The 12,457-nt window shown below is 41.6% G+C and overlaps 1 protein-coding gene across 2 annotated transcripts in view; it reads left to right on the top strand.

Moving 5' to 3' along the window:
- The window catches only part of HSPA12A (heat shock protein family A (Hsp70) member 12A), a 52,980-nt gene that overhangs the window by 35,306 nt on the left and 5,217 nt on the right, over window positions 1–12,457 (top strand). For both annotated transcript variants that reach the window (XM_088169376.1, XM_014872551.2), the window contains exons 8-12: window positions 4,935–5,106; window positions 8,095–8,181; window positions 8,718–8,822; window positions 9,242–9,500; window positions 11,136–11,239. In XM_088169376.1, the coding sequence (XP_088025502.1) occupies window positions 4,935–5,106; window positions 8,095–8,181; window positions 8,718–8,822; window positions 9,242–9,500; window positions 11,136–11,239 (727 nt within the window). The remainder of the gene's footprint in view (window positions 1–4,934; window positions 5,107–8,094; window positions 8,182–8,717; window positions 8,823–9,241; window positions 9,501–11,135; window positions 11,240–12,457) is intronic.

The following is a 12,457-nucleotide window of genomic DNA, read 5'->3' as shown; positions in this document are numbered from 1 at the left end:
AATTGTGAATGCAGTGCCTACAGCCCTGCAGCAGTACTGAATTAGGTCTGACATTACTACAAAATGTATCAGACCAGAAAAAAGTAGAATTCATCCAATCAGTTCTTTTAATAAGTTCTATGACTCAAAGGAACAGGTGCACTCCAGGTAAGGCATGTTCCTTGTGTTAAAAATCAGTGGTCAAGGGTTTTTTTTCCCCCTTTAAAAATATATCTGATGTATCTTTCTGAAAAAGCCAAAAAAAAGAACTTTACCTGTTGCTTTCAATAATTTGCAAGGATAGGAATAGGAAACAGGTCAATGATGGTGTATTTCCTAACATTGTACTTCTTTTGAAATCACGATGGTGTAATAAATAAAGAACACACTGGTGTTCTATCTGCTCCTGGAGAACTGGCAGCTAAATGCTGATGCTTCTAATTACAGCAGCATTCAGAGACAGGACATTTTCATCTAGGCCTACCTTAAAAAGCCTGACTATGTGGAATATTCTATTATCATGCTGTCTTTAATGTCATATACATTACAGTACTAAAAAAATAAAAGTGCCTTGATTTTTATTTTTTTTCTGTGTGCTGTGGCATGTGAGGCTGGGTTTTAAAAGCAGTACTTTTAATCTGTAGTAATGGTGATTCTGCATGTGGAGTGAGTGAAGACAGTTCTCTGAAGTGCTCAGACTGCTGTAGTGAGCTGCAGTGCTAACCTCAATATTTGCTATTGGGGAATTAGTCTAACAGTTGGCAGCTGATGCTGTTCAGGGAGTCAGGAATGTGTTATGGTCAGCTGTGGCTCTCTGCTGGTGACACCTCTCTGGCTGTAAAAACAGAGCTGGTGGCCAGGGTGAGAATTCACCTGCATCTGGATGGTAAAGTTATTTATGCTCCAGTACATGAGACTTTTGGCAAACGAACAGCAGTGCACTGGCACCAGCACAGAGACCTGTGCTACCGGAGGGAGTAAGGTCTGGGAGTTGCCTTGTCAAAAAATTAAATCTTAGTTCTCAGACATATGAGCAAAGTGGAATTTTAGAGCAGTTCTTTGCTTCTTCCAGGTGTGTAAATGCAGCAATGTCTTGCAAATTAATTTAAGAATTTTTTTGTGCTCAAAGAATTTTTGTAATCCCATGATGAGTTTTCCATTTTTCTGTTCTTGGGGAAACTGCTGTCTGCTTCCTTCACGTTCCATAAGTGATGACTGCTAGTGAGTGTTATGGGAGCAAGAAAATCTCCTTAGCAGGCTGGAGTCAAGACACTGCTCTGTTCTAAAGTCTGCTAAAAGCTGCCCTGGGCAAAAGCAAATTGGTGTGTCTGTCCCACTGCCAGAATGATCTCTAGAATATTGAATATTGAGACATTGTTTAGATCTGTCCTGCTCAGGCCTGTTAACTTGTGAATCCCTGGTCTTTATTACAGTAGTACTTGGGCAGCAGTGGGCAAGAACAGGGAGTGATGCAGACAGAAAGTGTAAAATCCAGCAAATTCCCAAATGCCTGCAATTAATAATTTTAACAAATGCATCACTGTTTCTTCATGTTGACTGCCTGCTGTTTCCACTCCTCTTTCTCAGCATGCTCAATATTTTTCTCCCATCTGTCCCTTGGCCATAATGATGGGACAGATGTCCTGCCTAAGTCTTCCTCTTGGAGCTTGTATTAAAACAACCTCATTGCTCCATTCCTCCCCAGCAGTATTTATGTGCTCATGTTTCTTTATCATCTCTCCTCCCCCCCATTTTCTCTGTGCTGTGTATAGATGTATAGATATATATGTAATGTGCTCTCTTTCATGGTCTAAATAGAAATACTATATACATGAGGTATGAAATATTGATTGCTACATATACTTACCTATATTTTTATATATAAATGTATGTGTGTATATATGCACATATGTGTGTGTGTCTACATATAAAAATATGAGTTAGATGCCTTGTACCTTTCACTGTAAAAGATTCTCTGTATGGTCTTTTTATGATGTGGAACAACACACTCTTCACTGTAACTGGCCCTTCAAACTCTGTAGGAAAAGCTTTTAAACTAAAACCCTCAGCATTTTTCTTCATGAGGTTCTGTTAGGATCAGCTGTGCTTTGAACTGTTAAAAACTGTCATTTCTGTTGGATGTTTTCCTCAGGAGGTATTTTGGGTATGTTAAAATCATAGCTAGAGAGAAAAAGGAGCAAGAATAGCATCTGCTGTGCACGGAGAGTCTGAGAACACAGATCCGAGTCCATGGCTGCAGGTCACTGCCTTCCTCTCCTGACTGCACTGTGGAAAGTTCATGCTACAGGCTGCTGCTGGAGGAGGGGAGGAAGCAAATGTTATTGTTAATGGTTTACTGTTTGCTTTTAGCAGGACCAGCCTTGGGAGTTTGTACTAAAATTCCCCCTAGAACAGATGATTTGGCAATTAATATAATCTTGTCCCCACCACCACCTCCAGTTAGGAAATACCAGTGCATTCTGTGTGTGTGCCACTCAGTTCTTGTCACCTCTGAAAAAGCTTTATGTTGTAGCCTTTGGATTTTAATATCCTTAGCAACAAACTATTTTTTCCCTAAAATACAATTTTGTCTTTAGTGTGTAGATTAGACTAAGAATTGTCTGTGCTGCTGACACATGCCCAGCACAAGGAGCAGGCTGAGCACTCTTGGGTTCATCCACATTCCTAGATAGTGTAAAACCCCACTTGCTGCTCAGATTCAGAGCTCTCACACAACATGATAATGGATTTAATACAAGTGAAAACTGGAGCAGGGTCGTTGGGTGCTATTTTTTCTCCAAGCCCTTACTGGATAGTGCAGGAAGTGCTGCCCTTAGAATTGCAGCAAGATCCAGATTAGGCTTTTAGCAAAACTCTCCAAAGGCAAAGACAGTTGGTGTGCAGAGACCATACATTTTTGGAATTCTTAAGCAGATTAGACAAATCGGTTTGTCAGGGACCCCAGTATTGATTCATATCTGGAATGTTGCTCTTTCCAGTGCAACAAACCAAAACTTCCTGTGTGGAAAAGTTCAGCTGGAGATAAGAGGTGCTGAACTGAGCTGGCATGAAACCAGCCCTGCTTGTGCCTGCTACATCCAGATGGGTCACAGGGGGAGTGGATTTATCCAAAGGCACATCTTCATCCCCAGTACAGCTCCTGGGCTTTATCTAAACCTGCATCTCCCACCACGCTCACACACAAGTGCTGTGATGGCAGGAACGTCTGTGCTTAATTGATATTCCTTTTATACATTTTAGAGTTACTCTGGCTGCTGTAAATCTGTATTTTCCAAAGTTTGAAAGTTTAGTTGCAAACATTCTTTTTGATAATAGTATTTTTTCAAGATGTGTTGGCACAGTGCTGGCAAGGTTTGAAATTCTGTAGTATTTGCACAATATTTTCCTTCCCACACAGTTCTGCTAATTTTGGATCATGCTGTTTAGTCCAGTGGATGTAACTGAAGCAGAAAGGTTTGCCCAACAGCAATAAAGGCTGTAAAGTGACCATAATCTCAGTCATGGTGTGCTTGTAAAATGATGAACAACCATGATTTAAGAGTTTAACTCTTTTTTATTTTAGAACCTATTTGTTGTTGTTTTGCCTTTTTTTGTTTTGTTTTGTTACCAACAATGAGGAAGATGCTTTCTTTAAGAATCTGTTTATCTTACTTATTAGAATGGAGAGGGTAAAGTGAGTCAGTAAATATGAAAGACAGTTTCATGTCTCCAAGTCTTATTCTGGTACTACTTTTTAAACCAATTTTACTTTGAATTTCTGGCTGCAGGTGTCAATGAGGCAGCAGTTCCCACAACCCACAATATAGCTGTAGTCCCAGTCTGCAGACTTCCATTGAGTCTGCCTTCTTTTGGGGATGCTCTGGAGACACCGCAGTGTGTGTGTGTATGTGTGTGTGTGTGTGTGTGTGTGTGTGTGTGTGTGTGTGTGTGTGTGTGTATGAGTTGAAGGCTGGAACACTGACTGTGGAAGGAGAAAAATGTTTGTTTTGTTTTATTTGTTTGCTAGCAAGCTTTAGTGCTCAGGCACTTAACTGAAAAGTAGTAGCAAGTAACCCAAAAGTTGGCAGAAAGACTTGAAAGATGTCTATTTTAACAGAATATCATTCAGTGGGCAGAAGTACTGGGGAAAAGAAATTAAAACAGAATTCTGTAAACTGTTCTTTGAATATTTTTCTTTAAGCCCAGTTCTGAGAATGATGTAGTTACATAAGAGCTTGTGGCTTTTTGAAAGTATCTGTGTCTGAAGGCTGAAAATCCAGTAAGAAAATAGAAAGAATGGCAAACACTGATTTTACAATGTGGTATTATTTTTAAGCTTGTTCTCATTACATTTTAGGTAACCTGCCCTGTTGTATTTTGTCTCCTTGAATATGCTGAGTATTTTGAAAATGTTATAAAAGCGAATGTACTTTAAAACAATTGATTTTGAAATAGAAAATGTTGGTTGTAAGACAGAAGATGCATTACTGGCAAAGTGCATTGTATATTCCTATACAGTTAAAGAGTGCAGGAACCTCATTTTGGCAAGGACTGAATATTTGGGACATAAAGACATACTTAAAATATTGTTGTGGTGAGAAGAGGCAGAAAGGAGGCTGAAAGGAGGCTGGGGCCCCTGTTAGCTGGCAGATTCACAGGTTAATTAGGAGTTCAGGTTTAAGGCCAATGATTACAGGTTTCAAACCGATTTTCCTAGTTTCTCCACCTGTCATGTACACAAGTGCTCAGTTAGACACTTAGCATGGTAAGTGCATGCAAACCTCCCCGTGAGAGCCTGTGGAGTTGTGCTGTACAGTGTGGGCAGGACAATTCCCAGGTGCTGACCTTCAGCAGCAGCTCCTTGCTGGGGTGACCCCGGGGCTGGGGACAGCCTTGTGCTGAGAGGGTGTGCTGGCTTCCCCCACCCCACTTCTCTGACCCCTTCTCTCTCGCAGGCAGGAATGGCATCTCCTGAAAACCCCGAGCAGTTGATCATTGCCCTGGAACCCGAGGCTGCCTCTATCTACTGCCGAAAGCTGCGCCTGCACCAGATGATAGACCTGAGTAGTAGGGCTCCTGTCAATGGCTACAGCCCGAGTGACACTATTGGAACTGGATTTACACAGGGTACTTCTGTTCCTTCACTTCTCAGATTCTCATGCCTAAGTTTGCTTTGTCCCCCAGGGCTGGTTTCTCACCATTTCTTGTTGTTCTTGTTCTCTCGGAATGTTTCAGGATGGCATCAGTTTGCTTTTATAAACTGTTCTGTTGCTTACCAGAGTTAGACTTGTTTGGATGTTGAGCCAGCAGACATCACAGAATGATTTGGGTTGTAAGAAACTCAAAAATCATCTAGTTCCAGCCCTCTGCCATGGGCAGGGACATCTTCCACTATCCCGGGTTGCTCCAAGTCCTGTCTAACCTGGCCTTGAACACGTCCAGAGATGGGGCAGCCACAGCTTCTATGGGCAACCTGTGCCAGGGCCTCACCACCCTCACAGAGAACAATTTCTTCCTAATATACACTTGAATTTTAGCATGCAGGTAGCTTTCTTGTCTTGCCTTTATTTGGATGTTGTGGGAGTCTTTTAGTATTTTCACAACGGTATTTTTCTGCTTTAATTGAATACTTCATGTTGGATCACTTTTTCATTTAATTTGTTGGAGGCATTTGTTGATTATCTGCATTATTGGGGCAGTGCTAAATAACTGGATCTGCAATTAAATGATTAGTCTGAGGTGTTCCAAGGTATTGGCAGATGCTTTTTGCTGTCATCTTTATGAAATATTGTTAATGACTTCCAACACTCAGTGGAACACATTGCATTGGAATGTAGCAGTGAATTTATCTGCATGTTGAAGAGCAGCTGGATAATGCAATTCTGATTTATTGAGCTGGGATTTGTTGCTACTGTCACTGTTTGAAGGGGAGGGACAGAGATTGGACCACTGTAAGTCACTTGACAGAAGATCTTTCATCAGCAGAGTTTTTTGATGTTAGCAGCCTACTGAAACTGGAGGGAAATAGAGGTAGAAAAAAAGGAAAATGGCCTGCAGTAAGATTTGATTACTGCATAATGTGCATATTTCTCTGTATCTCTGTGAATTGTAACAGTTGCCCTGATACTGATGGTAGTGTGACAGTCTATCCTAGAAGGAGTTTTTCAGAAGAGTCTGTATTTTATCACATTTGCTAGGTCAAAACAGTAGAGGCAAGTGGGAGGTTAAGCTAGTAGAGCTATTCCTGCACTTACCAGAGCAGATCTTTTTTAGTTAGGCAGAGTGACTACATCATTCTCCCAAATCCATGTTCTCCTAGCCAGCACTTGTCAGATGTGTTCAGTGTTTGGAGGCCCATGCAGAGTACAGGACACAATCTGTTTTCAGGATTCAGTCCCTTCAGGGCCCCTTGGCTTCTGTCCCCCTCATTCGTGCCCTGAACTATTCCAGTTCCATGTGATTTTACATGAACTCACTTTCAGACAACACAGGGATTTGCTTCTGGGAGAATAATAAAGGAGTTTATCTGGTAAAGGTTTTGAAGCTGGGCAGAATCTGGCAGATCATGGATTTCTGCTAATGGGCTTTTTCTTGGGTGGGAGTACCACTCTCATTCTTGACTTTGTATGGTAAAAAGCTATTGGAGATGAGAAAGGTTTCATGTCAAAATTAATGAAAACAAAGTTTGGAGTGAATTAATTTGGGGTTGGAATTAAAATTTCATAAAGGCATGGCAAGCACCCAAGACAAGCTGAGAACAGATTAAGGAGAAAAACCCTTTAAATATAAACAGAGAGAAGCACTCCAAGGACCATATTATTGCTGTGAAGTCAAAACAAAAATTCTAGTGTTCATAGGAGCAAGGATAAGCTTGTTTCAGTTGTAGTTGAAGACTGGCTCTTGTGTTCACTTGTAGCCCACAGGAGGGAAGGAAAGGATTGCCATTGATTTCTGTGGGCTTGACAGGCCCTCGCTAGGACCTGGTGCTCGTTCTCTCATGGAATGCTTCATCTGAGCTCTCCCTGTGCTGCCAAGTCAGTGCACTGAGGCTGGGGCAGCTTCTCTGCATCCTGGGGTCTTCTTGGCGAGAGTGGAGCTGATGCTCTGTTTTCTGATGACAGGCACTAGAGAAATAGGAAGCAAAGTGCATTTTGTGATCTGCATGCTGGTATTTTCAGAAAAAAATTTCTACTCACGACAGGCTGCCTCTCTTGTAGTGTTTTATGAAGTGTCTTTGAAGGTCAGTGATGATAACACAGGGAATGTAGGTTTTTTTGATCGTTATAAAAGTTGATTTAGAAGCATAAATAGCAGAGGTTCTCTGCTTTCTCTTGACAGACTGTTCTGCATCTTTTAAATGTCTAAGTAGCAGTTAAGGTTTGTCAGTTAATGGCTTGACACTTAATTTTTAATGTGTACATTTTAAATGTTGTGGGGGTCAGCCCTGGTGATCACTGTGTCCTTAAGAAGTTACTAATCCAGCAGCAGTGCTTCTGGCTGCTGCTTTTGGGATAGACTGACATCCTGAGAGGCTGGGGGACGTATTTGCCTGAGCACTCAAAATGAGCAGTGGCTTTTTGGAAATGTGGGGGTGTTCTCCCATCCGGGTGGTGTGGGAGTGGGCTGGGGCTGCCACCTGCTGGTGGAGGCTGCTGTGAGCACAGCTGGCTGCTGTGAGCACAGCTGGCTGCTGTGAGCACAGCTGGCTGCCGTGAGCACAGCTGGCTGCCAGCCCCCCACCCTGCCGCACACACTTTGCCAACCCAGAGTGTATTAAAAATTGCAAGTCAGACCTTCATAGCTTTCTTACTAGATTATTGCTGTATATGATTAATTTGTTTTATTTGTATGAGGTAATTAGAATAGATTAAAATACAAATAAGTGTATATAACAATATCAAGGAAGATCAGGGTGGCTATAAACCATTTTTCCTTCTTTCCAGGAAAAACATTCTAACGTTCCTGGTCCCAATGTAATAATGTTTGTACATTTGTTTTGTTAAGAAGTGATACATACAGATCTGTCAGCCTGCCTGCACTTGTTTCCTGCAGTTTTTAATTTTATTTCTTCATGCTTTTATATACTCAGTAACTTTTTTTTCTGTCAATCACCAGGGAAGGAACACGTGCGCCGGAATCGGCAGAGTCGGACCTTCATGGTGGAAAATGTCATAGGAGAGATCTGGTCTGAGCTGGAGGAAGGTACTGTCCTTTCCTGAACGAACCTTTCCCTCACTGGTTTTGTATTGCAGGCAAATATTGTGTTTCCCACAAAGGTGCTGTGCACTGCATTGTCCTCACGGTGGTTATAAAGGGGAAAAGGAAAAAACCACAAGTTCATGTGCTGCTCTTAGTTACAAGTGCTGAATTGCAATTCTGTATGCTCTAGCTTAATAAGATTAATTAATGAGATGGTGGAAAGCCATGCAACTAGAATATTTTCCTCATAACAGGCTTTGTAAATATGGTATAATATTTGGTAGCCCACTAGGATGCACACCAGCAGCCTGAGCAGTCCCACTTTTCAGCTGTGCTACATCAATAACTTCTGACATCTGACTGATATTTGTTATCAATCACTGTGCTATAATTGTTAGCAAACATCAGGTCTTCAGCAGGACCACTGCTGGCTGTCTGTAGGCCATTTAACCCCCCTGGTGCCCTCAGGAGCTCTTTTGCAGTGAGCTGGTGTGCTCACGGTGGTGTAAATGCCCCTGGCTCTCCCCTTGGTGTTCCAGGTGATCGGTACATCGTGGTGGACAGTGGAGGAGGCACAGTGGATATGACTGTCCATCAGATCAGGCTCCCTGAAGGACATCTGAAGGAGCTCTACAAAGCAACAGGTAATGTCACTTCCACTGCTTGCTTTATGTAATTAGATTGTGTTACATATTTATGTAATGATTTGGCTTGTCAGTGAAGGAAATGTATGTCTTTATTGCATTTTACTGACGGTTCTTCCTGAAATGAGACCAGCACTCAAAATGAGTATAACCCAGCTGCTGGCTGGCTGAATCACTCATTTGTAGTGGTGGTGTTACAGTGGCTGTGATGATACAGGAGTAATAGTGAGGCAAAGGTAAGATCATGTTGTGTATTAGACTAGCTGTTACATTTAAGAAAGGAAAGATCCTTTCTTGTGGACCTTCTCCCATGACAGTCCTGAATGTTTTGCTCTGATGCATATGTGGTCAACTCGAAATGTCATAAGAATATAAAAGAATATCCAGAATATTAAAGCTGTGTTTTGTCTGTGCTACAGGTGGGCCATACGGTTCTCTAGGTGTGGACTACGAGTTCGAAAAGCTGCTGTGTAAAATATTTGGGGAAGACTTCATTGAGCAGTTTAAGATCAAGCGCCCTGCAGCCTGGGTGGATCTGATGATCGCGTTTGAGTCCCGCAAGCGGGCGGCAGCTCCCGACAGGACCAACCCCCTGAACATCACCCTGCCCTTCTCCTTCATTGACTACTACAAGAAGTTCCGAGGCCACAGTGTAGAACATGCCTTGAGGAAAAGCAAGTGAGTAGGCAGTTGAAGCCACATGGATGCAGAATTAACTACTGGTAGCAAAGGCAAATAATTAAAATATCTTAATTACGTTAGGACTGAAAGGTAATAGTGCAAAAGTGTAGTGCAAGGATGAGGAAATGGGGTTGCCTCTGGTGCAGTTTCCAGAATGAAGAGTTCTGATTGATCTCTTGCAAAAGCTTTTCTGTACAAGGCTTGCATTTTTTAGGTATTGCTTTCTGTGACTTCTGTTAGGCCACCACTGCATCACTTCCTTTAACTCTATATCGTGAGTCTCTTGTGTGCTAATTAGGAATGTCAGATCAAACCCAGAATTTTTTGCCTAGAGCCTTAATTTTTAGTGGCCTGGATCCTGGAAAGCATCCAAGATTGTGAGATGTGTAACTATGTTCTTGGCTTGAGGGAAGTTAGTATCAGATCACTGGAGAAAACACACTACTGCATAAAGCTCTGCAAGGGAAAGCATTCGGCTTTTGAAGTGATGGCAGGCTTTTGCTTCTTACAGTATTTTACAAGTTTGATAATTTGCTTGATAGGCAGGGAGACATAATCCCCTCCGGAGATTTTAATTAATGTTTTTCAATATCATGAAGTCACCCTAAATGACAAGATCGTGGACTGCTGTAGAAAAGGAAGTGAGCAGAAAGTAGAAATGGGCATTTTGCATTTTCTGAAGTTACGTACTACAGAAAACCTGGAATTTAATGGTGTAAAAGAGAATGAGCTAGACAACCTCTGAATCTGGGGCAGAAGGCTTGGGACCTGAGAGGGGAAGATTTGATATTTAGTACCTGTACCTTAATTTTATAAACTAGCCAGTGTTGAATGTAGTATGCAGGCTGGAACTCCTGTGTCTCTTTCAGAAGTTATTGGTAAATGTACTGTAAGCTTAAATGACTTGAAATCCAGCTAAAAGTCACTTTCTAAAAGAGACTGGCTTTCTGAAATGATTAAAAATTTCTGGAAGTACTTCCCTTCATAAGGCCATCTCCTTTTTATTAGAGTCTTAATGGTGTATCTTAGAGGAAATGCTAAATGCTTCCTTCAAATGAAATGAAATGAATTGGATAACAGGGTAGGAAGAGTGTAAAGGTTGACATATAACGTGCATGAATGAAAGGGAGATTACTGATCTATACAGATGTGTATCTGTGATAGAACAGCATAATGCCTGTATTCACTGAATAAATGTTATGCCTCATTAAAAATGCCATTCTTTCTTCTGCTTCCTGAGGCTTCCCAACTTGCTTGTTTTCCTTGTGTGTTTCCAGTGGCTTTGGCCTGCCACTGCTATAATCTAAATGTTGCCCTTCTGGGGATGAATCAGTGCTGTTTCAGATGAGCGAGCACTGCATTGACTGCCAGCTGTTTCAGAGAGCAGTTGAGCATTGCTAATGCTGCAGAAGGCAATCAGGCAAAGAAAACAACAATTAGACAAGCCAAAATAGTAATTCTCCCTTCAAGTTTTACATAACTGCAGTTGGTGTGGGGCTAGGGTGAGGTGGAGCACTTTGTTCCAAGGAAAATACACGCAGATTCTGTAAACTCATTAATTCATTTATTTAATGCTGGTTGTTTTGCAGCTCAGCTGCAATGCTTTAATGTTCTTTTAATGTTCCTTTGCAGTGTGGACTTTGTGAAGTGGTCCTCCCAGGGAATGCTGAGGATGAGCCCAGATGCAATGAATGCTCTTTTCAAACCTACGATTGACCAGATCGTTCAGCACCTGAGTACGTATCTGTGTGTGATTCCACTTCCTGGCTGAGCTGAAGCTGAGGCTTTGCTCACCCATTTCAACCCAGTAACAACCCTCCTGGTATGCACCAGTTGTGGACAAGGAATTCAGTTCTGAAACTTGCAGCTCTCTACAAATCAGCCAGGAAAATAATAAAAGTAAGGGCTGTGTCCTGAGCACATAGTCCTGCATAGCTCTAGTGCTAGTTATTGTGAGATTCAATTCTTTAACTGCCTGAGCTTCAATTATTCTGTGCTTCCAGGGCTGCAAGCATTCAGAGGCACTGAGAAACCCAGATCCTGCCTTTCTTTTTCCTGGTTCAGGCAGCAACTATATTATGCCAGAGCTGCAACTCATTTCTGACTATTCCAGCTATTAAGACCTCCAATTCATTCATTCCTCCCTAGTGGAAGGTCACATTTGTTCATGACCATCCAAATCACATCTCTAAAGCACAAATAGTAAATGATGCATCATGGCAAAAGTACTTCCAGGCATGGTTTAAGCAGCAATGAATTTATTTGTCCATTAATGGAAAGTGACATGTGCTTATTGGGAAAGTTGCTATTGAAAGTCTTCCTAGTGCAAGATGAAATTTGCATCAAGTGGAGTATAATGCTTGTGGTGAGAAAAGTGTTGCCTTCTACACATTATAAAGCACTGTTTGGAATAAATATCCAGCAATAAATGTATTTGCTCATCATATGTGAGGGAATATTAGCTAAATTTCAGAACTTAATAAGAAAACAAGTATAGACCAGCCTATATATGAACAGAGAGGAAGACCTAGGACTGCAGCAGTTGTGACAGGTGACTTACTTGTTTCAACTAAAAATGAGCCTACAACTGAACTGCAAGATATTCTTGAAAGTAGGAGATGTGGGCTTAAGCTAAGAAGGAAAGTCTGTAAAAATGATAAGAGGGATTATTTTGCAGATGATATTTATTGTGGTTAAGATGTTGGGGTCAGAAATAAAAAGTGAATTTGAAATGGAGTGATTTATCTGGAATGCAATAAAGGGTCGGTTTTAAATGCCACTTTAAAAATGTATACTTTGAGGTGAGTGAATTCATAGTGAAATATGCTGGAGATAACAGAAGTGGGACTGGTGCATGCTGAGGGTGGCAGTGTGGGCACGGATGTGGCAGTTCCAGATCACTCAGAGCACTCAGAGATTGGGGTTTTCAACTGGCATTGCCTTGTTAAAGTGGA

Source organism: Sturnus vulgaris, chromosome 8 (genome assembly GCF_052056855.1).
Source record: "Sturnus vulgaris isolate bStuVul1 chromosome 8, bStuVul1.hap1, whole genome shotgun sequence".
Lineage (NCBI taxonomy): Eukaryota > Metazoa > Chordata > Aves > Passeriformes > Sturnidae > Sturnus > Sturnus vulgaris.
This window is presented reverse-complemented; position numbering and strand designations above follow the sequence as displayed.